Here is a 17,639-nt window from a genome sequence, read left to right as displayed (position 1 = left end):
GTTTGTTTTGGCTATATAGGTTGTTCACAACCTAGAGATACCATTCACATAGGTGACAGTGTCTGGTGTTGAATATTGCAATGACTGCAATGGCTGGTGAATCGGGGAGCAGTGTGGAGAGACATAGTATCATATGATAAATGCTATTCTTTTTTTTTTTTTTGAGACACGGTCTCTAATTCCGTCACCCAGACTGGAGTGCAGTGGCATGATCTCAGCTAACTGCAACCTCCACCTCCTAGGTTCAAGCAATTCTCCTGCCTCAGCTTCTCAAGTAGCTGGGACTGCAGGTGCACGTCACCATGCCTGACTAATTTTTGTATTTTTTGTGAGATGGGGTTTTGCCATTTTGGCCAAACTGGTCTCAAACTCCTGGCCTCACATGCTCCACCTGCCTTGGCCTTCCAAAGTGCTGGGACCATAGGTGTTAGCCACCATGCCCAGCCAGATAAATGCTATTCTTGATATATGTAATGCATTGTAAAATAATTAGTGCAAGCAATGGAACTGTAGAGAAAGGAGCAGTGAATTGACTTAGTAATAATAAGACAGAGTAAATTTAGAATATTCTGTTCTCAAATAATGTATCTTAGAACAGAACAGTTTATAACATTGTGTATAGTAAAATAAACTGTACTGAAGTATCATTCAACATTGTCTTTTAACTATGTTTATGGCTATTTTGAGTCACCTAGCTTGTCTTCTACATCCCTTCTTCCTGTTGCTGAAAGGTTACTAAAGCCCACTGCAGCACTGTTCCTGGGTAAAGGCAGAGGTAGAGTGGGAAGGAAAGCACAGGAATGACATCAGCATTCTACTTTTCTGTACCTAAGAGTTCCATTAGGGATTGGCAGGGATGAGGTATGTTTCATAGTCAATCAGTCCACCTATGTAGTTATGCACTCACTGTTGTCTCTTTTCTGTGGCCCATGTTGGAAAGGAATGGGTAAAAAAGAAGGGGTGGGGGTTGAAGATAAGATCTTCTGCTTTATGTTTTAAGCATTTTAAGTATCTGGAATGAAAAAGAACAACCCATCTTTTCTGGGAAGTGATACTTTTGATGTGGTTTTCCGCTCCTAGCTCTTAGGAAAAATGATATTGTTGAGTTATGAGATAATCTATCTCATAGGCAAAGCTGGTGAAAATTTTAAGAACTACTTCCTCCTGTGTGTACACACACACACACACACACACACACACACACACGTTGACATTTTAAATGGTCTTTACTTGCCAGAAATCAAGCTTGTGACTTGGGGCAAGTAATCTCAAATATAAAGAATACCCAGGCCACAGATGATGTAACATTTAAAATTTTTAAATCATTATCTGTATTTTCTGTCATTAGTTTTTATCAGAACAATAACATAGTTCCTCGAAGAAGGAAGACAACTTAGGATAAATGTAAACAGTTATGTAAGACTAGAATTGATGCAGAATGTAAACAACATTTCACACCATCAAAACAACACTAAATTACTAGGCCTGAACGATATTTTTATGCATATTGCTATTTTCTGCTCAGTGCCTTCCCTTACACCTAAGGCCATTCTCAATGTGTCACTCCTGTGCTGAGCTTTGAAATCCTTCAGCCTTTCAGGCAGCCTTGTCGCAATATCAGCCTATGTTCTCTAGCACCTAGCACATTACCCTGCATGCACACAGCTCTCGACAATCATTTGTCAATCTATTAGGTGCTGATTGATTAGTTGCTTTCTAACATCAACATAGCAGGATATGTGATTAACAATGTTGTACTTCTGTATTCAGGTAATTACTGTGCTTTATTTAGTATCATTTTATGAATGTTTCTCTGTCCTTATCTGCTTATTTATGTAAGGCTCATACTAATGAATTAAATGCAGAATAAGTACCTGCCAGTTCTATTTATCTTGAGAATTCGCTGACATAATGGCATCGGCAGAAACCCTAATCAGTATTAATTTATTTATTCACCAAATGCTTATTGAGCATACTGAGTGCCAGCCATTGTGCAAAGTGGTGGGGATACAAACATGAAGAGGGCAGATGGAGTCTATGTCCTCATGGGGCTTCTAGATAAGAAAAGAAACAGTAGTAGTGTCACATAATAATACAAGTTCAGGAAGCTCCCGTATCAGAACTAGATTAGCATCTGTAGTAGAAAATCCAAATCTCAGTAGTTTAAGGAAAATAGAGATTTTTCTCCAACATGAATGTCTGGAGGTAGACAACCCAGAACTCCACTATGTCTGTCTTGTTGCTGTGCTGTGTGTGGCCTCTATGCCCAAAGTTACCTTGTTGTCCAACATGGCAGCCTATGTCCATATTCTACCAGCAAGAAGGGAGAAAGAGAAGAGCAGGCTCCCTCTCTTTAAAAAACTTCCCAGATATTGATCAAACCACTTTCCCTTATATCCCTTTGTCTATAACTTAGTTGCATGGAGATGCTGAGCAGCAAAAGAAGCTGGGACATGCAATATGTATTCCTGGTGGCCAGGAAGAAGAGGGAATGCCTACTAAGAGGATAACTAACCATCTCTGCCCCAGGATTCCTGGGAAAAGGGTTGCCTAAATTGAGATCTGAAAGTTAGTAGGATTCTCAGAAGTACATGTACATGTGTCCTTATAGAAGAAAAACATTCTTGAGGACAGGAAACGTTCTAGGAATTAAACACTGAGGAGAAACTTTTCTCTCACCAATCATGATTAATCATTGTGTGACGATGTTTGCACTTTTTTTTTATGGAAAAGAATGCAGTGCAGGTTATTTCAGAGGAAGGTGGGGGTGGTGTGAATGATCAGTGCGGTTTTGTGGTTGAACAGGCAGCCAGGAGATCTTCTCAGAAAAGATGAAGTCTCATAAAAGATGGCAGGGAGGTGTTACTCTTTGCCCAACAAATTGGCTCAGGTGAAGGCATGTACTTGATTCAGTTCAAAGAACAGAGCATTTAGGGGCCATCCTAAGGTACAAGGTAAGGTGATAACCCATACGTTTTTGTGCCCCTGGTAGGGTCACATTACCAGTTTCATTCAAATCTTAGAGATATAGTCATGTTCACTAACATGACATAAATCTGCACACAATATATTAAATTCACAATATCAGTCTTTGGGGCTTTCCTAATTTTTATAATGTTTAGCCTTATAAAATCAGTATTTTGTCTCGTTTAAACAAATCTAATACTAATTCTTGTTTGCTTGTTATTGTGATAAATCAGCAGTTGCCTCAAATAAAAATAACATATGGAACATTTTTAACTTTCTGAAATATAGTATGTTATTTGAGAAAATGTATGTTTTTCTAATTATTTTCATACTGTCATTTGGTTATGTTTTGGTTCTGCTTTTTATTCCCAAAATGAATAGAAGATACAAATAGTCCAGCCCATTTAAAATTAAATGATTTGAAGACATTTTATCTCTAAAATGACTTTTTCTGGTTTTAATATGAAACACCAAATTTATAAGCTAAAATCAGCTGCAGAGTCTAAGAAAAGCACTGATCTAAATTTATAATTATTTAGGTTCTTACACATTTTTTTTTTTTGTATTACCGCTCAAACAGTATGAAGTTACAACGTTTTTCCCCAGAGAAAGTGGTTCTATGGTTGGTGATTGGCAATACAGTTTTTATATCATGCATGAGTGGGGGAGACTGAACCATTTAATTCATCTGTGGCTGGTGAGTTTAATAAATGCCAGGTTGGTGAAAGCAACACTTCTAAGTCTTATTTGTCTTGAGATCAGTGTGTCTTATATTGGCAATTAGGATGGATTACTAAATGGAAGCTGATATTTCAGAGTCATCTTCTTTTCTATATTAGACTTTGAATTTTATGAGAAAAGAGAAATAGTTAAAATTTGTGCTCATTAACTTATTATTTAGTTTATGACTTCAAGCTAGGTTATAGAATTGCCAATAAGTACATGGTACCATTCAGTTTCTTAAGGTCACTTCTAGGCCTGTATAACGTGATTAATCTGATTCTATTTATATGATTATCTTCATAAATAATAATCAGAGTCTCACAGTCTATGAAGGACAGCAAGCATCCATTCCCACTCTGAGTGAATTCATATTTAACTCTGAACTCTGATCAAAGTCAAAACCTCCATATAATTTCTAACATTTCTGTTCTCTCTGCCTGTAGTGTAAAAGTCCCTTGACTTTTATTGCTAATGTAAATTCTACTTGTTTTGATTAGAAATAACAGTGAATAAATAATCACACGGAGATCCTGGATCAAATATGTTATATTTGACCATATAAGTCCCATCTTCCTTTTGGCCAGGTCACAGTTTTGCAGGTAGTTTCATAGATAACCGTTGACTCTCAGATTTAGAGGTGCATGGGACACCAAGACATCTATGCTATGATGAGAGACGATGCTTTTGCTGGTAAACTGGTTACTGATGGTGAGAGAAATGGGACATCAGTGCACCTGTGCTTGCATGTGATTAGCTGTGATTGGGAGCAGTGGGGGGAATTGAAGGGAGCAGATGATTAGATCATGGGAGAGCACATCAGCAGAAGTCAATACCACTCCTCTGCTTACAACTCTTCAAAATGTCTTCAATAAACATGGAGTACATTGGTAATAAGAAAAAACAACCAAGAGTTATTTAAAAGAGAAAATCCTTCACTGGCTCCTCATGGCATGTGGGATAAAGCGGAAGTGCCTAAATGTGAACTTGTATACAGCCTCACCTGTATACTTCCAGACTCATCTTTTGCCATGCCCTGCCTTCAACCCTAGGCTGCCGTAATGCTCAAGTGCTTCTTGAGTCTTTTCTTCTTTTTTTTTTATTGCATTTTAGGTTTTGGGGTACATGTGCAGAGCATGCAATACAGTTGCATAGGTACACACAGGGCAGTGTGTTTTGTTTGGTTTCTCCCCTTCTCCCACATTTGGTATTTCTCCCCTGGCAATCCCTCCCCACCTCCCCCTCCCACTGGCCCTCCCCTTTTCCCCCTATTTTCCCAGTGTTTAGTACTCCCCTCTCTGTGTCCATGTGTTCTCATTTTTCATCACCCGCCTATGAGTGAGAATATGCGGTGTTTCGTTTTCTGTTCTTTTCTTCTTTTCTCTGTGCAATGTCTTTCCTCCATGCCTCATGCTCATGCTGTCCTCTCTCTGCCTTGAATCCCTTTCCCACCCCTCACTTGATCCCATGCTAGGGCAGGGCCTCTCTCCAATGTGCTCTCATAAACTCTGAGCATCGCACCTCCTCCCATCTACTATTATATGTTCTTATGTGTCTATTTGTTCCCCTCACTAGACTCTATCCTCAATACCGGACACATAGAGGGCAACCAGTACAAGTTTGTCGAATGAATAAATGAGTGTTTTGGTGCATACTAGGGATAGAAAATAACTTTAAGTAATCACAAAAGTATAATCATCTGATCTATTATCTGTTTACCTCAGAAATGTGCATTAACACATAGGAAACTGAAACAATTTTGCAAATAGGTAAACAGATTTATATTAATGTGGTCTGATTCTCGAAGTCTTGCTGTAAGCTTTAATAAGTTGTTGGTATTGTGGGCTCTTTTGGTCAACTTTTTGAGCGATCTACCAACTAGTGTTATTTGGTTTGTGTTTTTTGCTTCTACTCTAATGTCAGTGGGAGCAGCCTTATATACTTGCTTTGGTAAACTGATTCTGAGTGTCTTATTTCCTTATGTACATGAGGTGCACAGAAGTGCACTTAATGGATGTCTGCTGCAGTGTGAGGTAAGGATGCTATTCTTAAAGTCTGAGTTTCCAGAGTAAATTTTAAAAATAGGATTAGGGTTTTATCCTATAGCTAATATAAGAAAGCTTAAATTACAATTATAAATAATGTGTGTGTGTGTGTGTGTATGTGAGTCAGATTCAAAAACAGCAACAAACAGAATATTAGACCTCAAAGTTATTCTAGACCATTTAATCTTTTGCTTTACAGATAAGGAACTAATGTCATCATGAGTGAATGATGATTCCCTGAAGGCATCAGGGTGAAAATTCTGGTCACGTGATTCTTATTTTGGGGTAAATGTGAATTCTCAAGCAAGGAGAAGTATATAGAGACCTTACAATTTGTCAGGAAGATTTCTGCTCATCCTACCTTGGGTAACAAGCCTTATTAATAAAGCTAAAACAGTACCCAGAGGCTTTGCTGTTGTGTCCAGCAATCCTGTGGCCTCTGCTCCCCTGAGCCTGTCTCCTCCTGTCTCTAGGCAATGAGACTCCAATTGGGTTCTTGACCTGGGAAGCCTTTGGCACAAACATCCATATTGGATCTTATTCGTTGTAGCCAAAGTAAGACAGCTTTGGTCAGTACATAGAACTTTGCAACCTAGAGTAGGAATATGCAGGGAAAACCTTCTAAGGCTTCTGCAGAAGCAAAGTGGGCTTTCAGATAGGTACAGGCCCTTTGAGCTTTCTGGACCTTGCCAGTATGCAGAAGGAAAGACATTGTATGGATAAATATGGGATGGGAAAGATAAACTACATCACAGTTAAATTCAAATTGGGTTCACTTATAAATGGAGGTAAATTCTCTGCCTGTAAGAAACTACTCACAAATACTGTTGTGTGGCCTTTGGGCAAATAAGTTGAACACTATCAACATTATTTTTCTTATCTTAAAGAAAAGATGATAATGATACTTACCTTGTCCGCTTGTGCATATCAGTGACCATATATGTTAAATGACCATCCATATGTAGATAACTATTACTATTATTACCTCTATAATACCATAATGATGACTATTATAATTATTTTTTACAACTACTAGTACCTAACACTACTTGTACTACTCCTATTGTTGCATACCAGTAGTTTGTATTATAATTAAATAGTCTTCTCTGCTCAGACTATAGGAGAGAGTTCTATAATTTATTTGCAAGAAGCTATAGTTCTTTCACTGTGTAATGGTTAAGATCAGGGCTCTGTGGAAATTAAGACTACTTCCTAGATGTAGCAACTTCGACAAGTTATTTAACTTGTGTGCCTCAATGATCTCATTTGTAAAATGGGGATAATACATTCTATCACATAAAGTTCTTGTGAAGATTAAACGAGGTAATCTAAGTACTGCTTAGAACACTGCCTAGCACACAATGATCTAGCAAGAAATATTCTCTATTAAGCTATTAATGTATTGATATGTTTTGCTTTTTTATAACCACCTTGGGAGGGAAGAGACATCATTATCTTTGTTTCATGGATACTGAAACTCAGGTTTCTGATTTGCTATGTTTACTAACATAGCAAAGCTGGGAGAGATTCAAAGAGCCTCGGCCCTTTTTTCTTTCTTTTCTTTCCTCCCCTCCTTCCACATATCCTTATTATTGGGCTGGAATGGGAAGACATAATGTCCTCCCAATTGATTGGAATTAGCACATCTGATTCTTTTTTAAAATTTCTTTTGCCTCCTGCCCTACATCCCTGCCAGAGCATTTGTAAGAAAGTACTTGCTCACATATCTTGTTCCCATTGAAATAAAATCATATTATGCTTGTTTTTGTTTTGTTTTTTTTTTTTTTTTGCCATTAGCCTATTACTATTAGCTGTCATACCAAAGTCCCAAGTTCTTTATCTGAACCCTCAAACTTGAGAAATTGACAGGGTCAAGGAAATAAGAACCAGTGTTTACATAAGTGTTTATTGGACTTTCTTTATCATCTTTCAGGTCTTGTAGAAATTTGCCTGATGCACCCCCTCGATGTGGTAAAAACCAGGTAAGGTTCTGCACGAACAAGTTTTATTGACTTTGGCTAATATCCAAATTAAGATCTGTCAGAGCACTAAATGCTAGGACTTGTCCCAGGCCAGTAGCTTCCCTCTACAATGGCAGTTATGTTTGCTTCTAAAGAAAGTAGTATTTGAAAGATAAAAACTGAACGGTGAAAAGCATTTCTGGATGGAGGTCATCTGAGTATGTAATATTTTACTGCCTTTGCATGGCAACCATAAGGTATGATTTGTAGCTATACTGGTAAATGAGGTAAATTTATCAAAACGATGTAAAAACTAAACTTTATGCAGTGAATTATGACAGCACATTTTCATTTGGCATTGTATAACAAATCTCTATTTAATAGTCAGCATTTTGGTATGAGACTTCAAAATTTCAAGTAAGCTTTTTACATAGTGCTTAAAGAATTTATTCCCATTACTGTTTGCCAATCCAAAAGGCCATATTTTCAGGAAACTGCAGGGGCATAATATGGTCAATACAAGCCAGGGAAATGTATTAAATGTATTTACGAAGAGGGAAAAAAATTAAAATAATACAACTTTGTAGGGTATTAATATGATCCAGGGAATTTTTAAAAAGTTAAACTTGTGGCTGCATTACTGAACTTTCTATTTTTTCAAATTGGAAGCTCTTGGAGTCTAGTGAAAATTTCCATTAATTTGCATTGTATGAAACCCAAGAGCACCATGCCTAGGTTGGAGCCTAACAGCCAACAATGCTATGCAACAATGGTGGTTAAAGAAACCATTCCTGCTCAATTAGGAAATATTTGATGATTCAGAGTGGTCATTGGATAGACATGTTACTTATTCTACCTAAAGAGGCAGTAGAATCTTAGGCTGGTTGCTGCAAGCAAGAGAAGGTGACTGCGGCGTGCAAAAATAATATTACATTTCTAAGAGAGGTAGAGAAGATGCGAATTTGGCTTTTGTCTTAGCTGGAGCTGCTGTAACAAAATATTATAGGCTGGATGGCTTCAACAACAGACATTCATGTTTTACAGTTTTGGAGGCTAGGAATTCCAGGATTAAGGTCTTGGCTGATTCAGTTCTTTTTTGTTTTGTTTTGTTTGAGTCGGAATTTCACTCTTGTTACCCAGGCTGGAGTGCAATGGTGCTATCTCGGCTCACCACAACCTCCGCCTCCTGGGTTCAGGCAATTCTCCTGCCTCAGCCTCCTGAGTAGCTGGGATTACAGGCACGTGTCACCATGCCTAGCTAATTTTTTTGTATTTTTAGTAGAGATGGAGTTTCACCATGTTGACCAGAATGGTCTTGATCTCTTGACCTCGTGATCCACCCACCTCGGCCTCCCAAAGTGCTGGGATTATAGGCGTGAGCCACCGTGCCCGGGCCCTCATTTCTTAACTGTAGAGGGCCTCCTTATTACTGTATCCTTACATGGCAGACAGAAGAAGCTCTATTGTCACTTTTTCTTCTTTTAAAGTCATTAATCCCATCATGGGGGCAACACCCTCATCACCTCATTTAAACCTAATCACCTCCCAAAGACCTCACCTCCAAATACCATCACACTGTGGGTAAGCACTTCAACATACGAATTTTGGACGGACACAAACATTCAATTTGTAACAGCCTCAAATCACTAAACTCAAAGAGAAAGAAGAAAACCAGGGGCCTGGCACAGTGGCTCATGCCTATAATCCCAGCACTTTGGGAGGCTGAGGCAGGTTGATCACCTGACGTCAGGAGTTTGCGACCAGCCTGGCCAACATGGTGAAACTCCATCTCTACTAAAAGTACAAAAATTAGCCAGGCATGGTGGCACACCCCCATAATCCCTGCTACTCATGAGGCTGAGGCAGGAGAATCACCTGAACCTGGAGGTGGAGGTTGCAGTGAGCTGAGATCACACCACTGCACTTCAGCTTGGGCAGCAGAGTGAGACTCCTTCTAAAAAAAAAAAATCATATTATAATATTTGCACCTCTGGGCCATCTTTATTACAAAGTTCAGAAACAGCAAAACTCCCTGTAATTTCCTTCTTTGATTTCATGTTAACCTTTTTTGAGAAACTAGAATATTGTTGCTAATCTCACTGATAAAATCTTTTTCATTTAAGGGTAGATTTCTAAATTAGTAAACTGTTCCAATGAACACAGAGGATAAATAAGAATGATTTAATCAAGACACATTATTAGAATTATGGTTACTCATCACTCAATATTTTATTCATCCATTCAACAGATGTGTATTGAGCATCTAGTGTGTGTGGGTTTCACAATAGCTCTGCCCTCAGAGAGCTCCCAGTCTGATCAGCTAATTGGTATCTCATCATGGTGAAGATTTAAAAACTATCATTTTTTTGTACTGGAATTGAATTGAAAATTTCTTGAAATGAATATAAGTTATTGGGGCTTTATATCTTCCTTGTTACACAAATATTTTCATTAAAATGCCATTCATTCATTAGAATTAGTCACATGACTTTGTCTAACTTCAGCAGGGAGGAAGATAATAATCCTTCCACATTCTTTGAATGGGAGAGGAATTCGATACTGGGTGGTATTTCACCTACCTAATGAAAAGTATATTGAATAAAGACTCACAATCATGGAATAAATTGAAAGCCACAAATACAGGCAGCTGACATTGCAACAGAAGTAGAATATGCAAGATTGATAGGACTTATCACCCAGGCAGTAACAGAGAGGTGACATCAAGTGGGCAGGAGCAGACTCACCTGTGGGAACCTCTTCACCATCACATTATAGAGGAGACGACTATGTTTCTAAATAGAAATAAATTCATACCCAGGTAATGGTATTGATCATTTATAGAGTTTTAAAAATCCACTTGAAAGAGGAGTTTGGAAGTAAATTTTTAGAACCTGTTGTTATTCATTCAAGAAAAAGATTAAGCACAAATGGAACCCAAAAGGAAGACTAGACTCCGAAAAGTAGACACATTTCTTTTGCCATACTCCAGCACATGAGACATCGTGGAAAATGAGCCATATCCATATTTAGATTAATTCAGGGTACTACTCCTTAAGTAATAAAATCCAATTAAAAAAAACTGTGCAGTAAGATTTGGCTTCATGTATCCCATGCCCCAGTTTGACAATGCCTGCTAGAACTTTGAATCCAGTACTCTCAGAATATTGTGTCATTTAAAAAGTGACCTGCTAAAATCACCAATGCTAAGTGGTTTTGTGTATTATCTCTTACCATTTATGGTTTATGTTATTCATTTTAATATTTATCAGAATAGTAAGTACATGTAAATTGCATCAAATTCAAATTATACTCCATGCATTGTATCAATTAAGACAGGTAAGGTTGTGTGGCTGTAAACTCAACAACAAACTCAAAATCTCAGCAGATAACAAAAACAAGGATTTTATGTCTGATACAACTGGGTATCTTTGTCTGTCTAGGCTGCTAAACTGGGTAACTTAGAGACAGAAAAATTTATTTCTCACAGTACTGGAGGCTGAGAAGTCTAAGATCAAGGTGCTGGCAGGTTTGATGTCTGGTAAGGGCCTGTTTCCTGGTTTAAAGGGTGCCTTCTTGCTGTGTCCTCACCTGATGAAAGAGCAAGGCATTGCTTTGGGGTCTTTCTTATAAGGACACTAATCCCATTCCTGAGGGCTCTACTCTCATGACTTTCTAAAGGCCCAACTCCTGATGCCATCATCTTGGAGGGTTGGGTTTCACCATATGGATTTGTCGTGGTTGGGGAGGGGGGAACAAATATTCAGACCTTAGCCAGGGGACACTCTGCTCAGACTGAAAGCAGCTCTGTTTGCACACATGGTTTCCCCATCCCTGTGGCTGGAAGAATAGAACTGAATGGTCCCGCTCTGGTGGTTAGAGCTCTGAACATACATATCCTTTTCATCCAACCTATTATTAGGAACTAGCCACTTGACCACACGTGAACAACCAGAAGGAGAAGAAATATGAAACTCCTACTGGCCTGAAGGAAGGGACATGGTGTCAGTGTGCAATAGGCATGTCTTTTCCAAACCTTATAAGCAGGAACATTGTTTCCCTACCATGTTCTCTCCACCCACCAGTTTCCATTCCAGAGGTAAGGACTTTTGACCTTTAGCTGATTCTGTTGTAATTCACTTCAACATTCCTAAATATTATACTTACACTGGTTGTATTGAGTTGAATAGTGTCACTGCCCCAATTCACATTCTTTCCAGAACCTCAGAAGGTGACTTTATTTGAAAGCAAGATCTTTGTAGATGTAACTATTCAAGTTAAGAGGTGGCCATATGGAATAGGGTATGCCCTAAGTCCACTATGACTGGTGTTATAAGAGCAAGAAGAGAGACTCACAGAAAGAGACATGATGTAAAGATGACCAGATGACGTCTTCTCTGGTGGCAGAGATTAGAATTCTGCAGCAAGCCTCTGCATACCAAGGACTGCTGACAATCCCCAGAAGCGCAGAGAGAGGTATGGACCATATTCTGCTTCAGAACCTTTTAAGAGGAGCCAACCCTGATGACACCTTGATTTTAGACTTCTGGTCTTCTGAACTGTGAAAGAATACATTTTTGTTGTTTTAAGCCATAGGGTTTGTGGTAACTTATATGCAGGGAAACGAATACACCACTATTTCTTAATTTGTCAACTGTAAATTTTATTTATGACATCCAGAATTACACAATGGCCCTATTTCCCCTTCTCACACCTGTCCCATTATTGATTCATAATCAATTGTTTGCATTATTTTGACTACACAAACATTGCTCACTGCTGAACCAAGTAGTGCTCAATGATATATTTTTCTGGAGTTAATTATTGCCTCATATTTTCATTCTTTAGTTCCCTATATGGCTATTGTAAATTGCAATCCCTTCCTAAATGTTTCTTCACGTTCCTTTTCCCTACTATTTCAACATTGTCAAACTCTTAGCAGGTAACGTGGTGGGGCTTGTTGAAGGTGGAGTTTTGGCAATTACTTTGTATTTTTGTTAGGTCCTCTCTGATCTCTCTTCCAGTAACAAAATTTAAATGTCTTTTCTGGGGATACTGTTTCTCCAATGAAGAATCTTTCAATCAAGGTTGTGTGTGTGGGAAGGTCCCACTGTTAAGGATGAAAATATTCTCGTCATCCTCTTGTTTCTGGTATGGGGCAGCTCTCCTGCCCTCCACTGTACCTAGTGGCTCCCAGTCTGAATCTGCTCTTATCCAGTCTCCAAAAAGTAAGCCTCAGGTCTTTAGTGTGAGGTGGGAGAGAAAACATACATGGACTTCAAGCAGTGCCCTTGCTTCGAGTTACATATACTCATTTTTCAAGTTGTCTGGTACCTCTGAAGCCTGAGGCATTCCAGGGACATCCCAGGGTCTTTACTGGCAATTTTTTCTTTAGATACTTAGGGTTCAGTCTTCTCTGCCTTGCTAAGGCAGTGGCCATTCCTCCATCCTTATCCATCTTAAAAAATGAGTTACTTTTTTGCAAGTAACTCTTTAAGTCTTGCCTCATCCTCTTTGTCTATCTGGGTGTATGCTTATTTATAATTATTATTTTTTTGCCACCTGTGTTAGTCATGGCCCAATCAGGAGAATACACACACTCTGAGTATTTGAAACTAGGCAAAGTAAATGCAAGGAATTCCAGAGGTAAAGACCTTTGACTTTTAGCTGATTCTGTCGTGATTCACTTCAATATTTCTAAATATTATACTTATATTGCTTTGTATTGAGTTGAATGGTGTCCTTGCCCCAATTCTGTCCAGATTGTAGAATTGCTAAGGAGCCAGCAAAGGTCTGTGAGGCAACCTAGAGATTAGCAATAGCACCACCACCACAGGCTGAAGGGAGAAAGAGAGGAGGTGGTGTTGCCAGAGCCCAGGGCCTCTTAACCCTGCTGGCAGCTGGAATCATGGTAGGTTTGTCTAGTGGGAGCTGCAGTCTCAGCACGTAGCCACTGCCTGCCTGAGGTAGACAGGGACAGGAGAAGTCATCTGGTTTCTTCCTTCTCTCCCCACCTTCAGATTCTCACCCACCAGTGCTCCTATTTGCTGAACCCATGGAAGTATGGGAAGCCCAGCCCTGCAGAGGTTAGCCCCTTCACATTGCAGAGCAGAGCAGGACAAGGCAGGAAGTGAGAGACTTATCTGAAGATAAGCAGAATGGGGACTGACATACTGTTATTTTTGAGGGATTTGGAAAAAGCACTGAGAGAAACATGCATTTTCAATTCAGCATGTTGAATTGCCAAGAGTATTGCTTCAGACCCACTTTTTATTTTAAAAGATAGTTAGAAATTATCATTGATACATATTTTATGGCAAAATTCCAGGCATTGTGGCATTTAATATAGAAAAAAAGCTTATTCTGCTACATGCAAGTATGGCACTGGGGATAGACCTAATGTTAGCAGAGGCCAGCCACATGACAAACAATGTGTTCTAAGGGTCCCCAGCTGATTTTAGCAGACGATATTTGACTAAGAAGCTGCACATATGGCAGTTATGCAGAATCCAGGTCTCTTTTGAGAATCTCCCCAGAGACATGTATATATATTGTTTTATAGTTCTGTTTATACACAAACAGAGCTCTGTGTACCATTGTGAGTGGACCCCTCCTTAAGAACCTACGGCTACAAACAAAAGACCCCATTCACTTGTGTAGCCGGGAAGGTCTAAGGGTAGTTTCTGGCTTCGTACTCTCCTGCAGTGCAAATAAAATAATCTTTAGTTATATTTCTCTGATATTCTCTCTTGCTCCCTCTTTCTCTCCTTTTCTCCAGCTATCTTTTTCTTATATATGTCTCACTTTAGGGTAGCTTCTCTCATCCAGCACTAGGTAGCCTTGGCAGCTTCAAACTTACATGGTGCTTGGTGTTTGTTTGTGTGTGGTTAATAGCTTTGAATCTGGAGTTAGGCTGCCTGGGTTCAAATCCTGACTCCTCCACTCATTACTTGTGTGATTTCATTAAGCTACGTAACTCTTCTGTGCCTTAGTTTCCTCATCTTTAAATAGGAACAACAATGGTATCCACATTATTAGGAAAAGCAAATGAGCATACACACACACACATACACACACACACACGTGCGCGCACGCAAGCATGGTATTTAATCCTGGGTTAGCAAAAATCCAGGGAATACAAACACAAATGGAGTTTAAGGGTAGCAGAGAAACCTGAGGGAGCATACGGGTGTAGGCGGGGGAGTGTTTATTATGGAGTCAAGCAGTTTCAATTTTCTAAGCCACAGACTTACGTGTTATATAAGCACTATGTTCAAAGTCTTCCTCAGCAAGGTGTTTGCAAGTAAAGCATCCTTCTGGGCAGAAGAGCCTTGGTTTAGTGTCTGTGTTCCTGCTGGCCTCATGCCACACATCATTTTGGGGCTACATGCTGACATTATTCAGTATCCTCTAGAGCCATCACTGTGCCTGGCCTTCAGGAGGTGCCCAGTGAATGCCATTGAAGAAATGAGTATTTGGTAATAATCAAAATAATAAAAATCAAAAAAATAAGAGTTCTATGGCAAAACTGAAATGTCTACAAAATGAATAATAGGTCTTCATTGTGTCATCTTCACTGAAAAAGGGAAGATTTCATGAAAAAGGTGGGAAATTATAATCTGTTAACATAAAAAGGGAAACATTACTTGACAGGGTAGTGGGCAAGATTACAAGCCTATAGTGGAGTTTCAGGAACTGGATTGGGAAAGAACTTAGTAATGTGAGAAGGTTCCCGTTAGCTGTGCCTGGAGCAGAGGTGGGTGGACTAAGTGGGGAGAGGGATCCAGGGTGCTGAGGCAGCGTGTGGGACAAGCTTTGAGATGGGAAGTGAAACCCTGGACTCCATCTAGAACAGCTCTGGCTAATTGAAACAAAATGCACAACACACATGTAATCTTAAGGTTTCAAAGGACTACATTTAAAGAAGTAAAAATGAAACAGGTAAAATTAATTCTGATAATAAATCCTATTTGACCTTATAGATTCAAAACATTACCATAGCAACATATTAACATAAAAACTATGAATGAGATATTTTCCATTCTTCTTTTTCATAAAAGTCTTCAAAATCTAGTGTCTATTTTATACTTACAGCACATCTCAGTATTGACTCATCAACCACATTTCAAATGCTCCACCGCCACATGGGGCTGGAGGTTCTTGAATTAGACAGCACAAGCCTAGAATGTAATCTTAAAAGGAAGGTCTTTAAAGAGAATGACGGGGTCCAGTGGCTCTTTCCTAAGAATACTCTTGCTTGGAATGAAATGATGGTTACAAATAAGCAAGGTGCTAATTGGGGGAAATTTTGCTACGTATGCATTTCAAGGTTTGTACCTGTGTGGAGAAAGTGGCATTTGAAAGCCCCAAGGATTTATGGAAGTCACAAGCTGAGAGAGTTGTAACTTATATCCCTTTCATATTTTTAATCCCAGGAAAGGAAATGGCCCATTGTGCTTCAGGAAGGTATAATTACTGAGGTGTTTGTTCTGTTTCACCCTTAGTCATTTTTTTATCATTTTTGTTCTCAGTTTTGAACAGAGCATAAATCAGGTGCATACTACATAAACTGCCAATCCTGTAAGGACTGATCTTTTTTAAAGTGCCCCAAAGGCACAGCAGTGGTCCTGTAGTTCCAGCTTGTCAGAGGGCTGAGGCAAGATTGCTTGAGGCCAGGAGTTTGAGAGCAGCCCAGGCAACATCGCAAGACTCCTATCTCTAAAAACAAAAAGCAACATTTTTAAAGCACCCCAACTGTCAAATAAAGAACTACAGAGCATGTTTTCTGGTGGGTGCGGGGGAATGGGAGAAAGTGTGTGGGGGGGGTCATTTTCACATCCGATTGTAGACATAGAGTTAAAGACTAGTGGTGAGTGTACAGACCAATGCATACCTTGGCTGTCATCCTTCCCACCCCCCATCAGGACTTAGCTTGCACTGAGAAGTCTTTTCATACTTCTTTCAAAACATATTAATCACTGGGTGAGTTCTAAAGACTCATATGGGTTGAAAATTTGGCATCCACATGTTGTTATATATGTGCTTATGGGGCTTTTATTCAATCTGTGGAGATTGATTTACACTCTGTTGGTGGCTCCCAAACCCCAGACTTCTGAATCAGAAACTCTAGGGGTGAGTCCTCCCAATATTTATGTTTAACAACCTCCCGAGTGATTCTTATGCAGCAAACCTGGACTGGTCACTGGGTCAGCCTTTGGGAACCAATGCTGAATACGCTGTTGGCAGTTTTGTAAAAAGTCAGGTAAAGAACTCCTTTTTTTTCCTTAAGTGTTGAAACTTTCATTAACCTATGATTCTCATTGGTTTTCTTTTTGTAAACTGCTGCTTTGTTTGCGTGAGCGGAAGTGAAAGGACAAAACGGTTGTCTTGCACAGCTCATTACATGGTTTTTGAGAGTGATATGGAAATATATTATCCATAGCCAGAAACAACTCATTCTGTCCTACTGAGTGGGATACTGAGGCAGAAATTAGCACCAAGAGATGGGATAGGAGCGAGTATTGGTTGTTACAGAGGGAAGGTAAATGGCTCTGATGGGTGAAAATGATTTAGAGGCATAAGCCCACCACAAAATTTCTTAAAAAGAGAAATCTGAGAACGGGGTATGGTGAGAGGCTGCTTTGTGGGGTGTCCAGCAGTGTGCGAAGCCAGGCTCTGGGAAGCATCCACTGCCTCCTTTAGCAGGGAGGAAGGGAAACAGCCATGAACTTTAAAGTGAATGCTTAATTTAGAGGTTGGAGAGGGGATGTTGGGGCCAATGGAACAGTGGGGTGGATACACAGAATGAAGACTTTTTCCCCCAGTAGATCCTTAAAAAAAAAAAAAAAAAGAAGAAGAAGAAAGAAAGGAATCTTTTTAAAATAAGAAGAAAATACAGGGAAAATGTTAGGATGGGTTATAGACTGGAGGCAGTAGAACCTATAGGATT

The 17,639-nt window shown here is 39.3% G+C and overlaps 1 protein-coding gene across 4 annotated transcripts in view; it reads left to right on the top strand.

The window, feature by feature from the left end:
- SLC25A21 (solute carrier family 25 member 21) overlaps positions 1 to 17,639 on the top strand; it is a 539,864-nt gene that overhangs the window by 308,672 nt on the left and 213,553 nt on the right. For 3 of the 4 annotated variants that reach the window (XM_002753830.7, XM_035260364.3, XM_054240625.2), the window contains one exon: positions 7,666 to 7,714. The exons of the other annotated variant lie outside the window; for it this stretch is intronic. In XM_002753830.7, coding sequence (XP_002753876.1) covers positions 7,666 to 7,714 — 49 coding nt within the window. The remainder of the gene's footprint in view (positions 1 to 7,665; positions 7,715 to 17,639) is intronic. 4 annotated transcript variants of the gene reach the window in all.

Source organism: Callithrix jacchus, chromosome 8, assembly GCF_049354715.1.
Source record: "Callithrix jacchus isolate 240 chromosome 8, calJac240_pri, whole genome shotgun sequence".
Taxonomy (NCBI): domain Eukaryota; kingdom Metazoa; phylum Chordata; class Mammalia; order Primates; family Cebidae; genus Callithrix; species Callithrix jacchus.
This window is presented reverse-complemented; position numbering and strand designations above follow the sequence as displayed.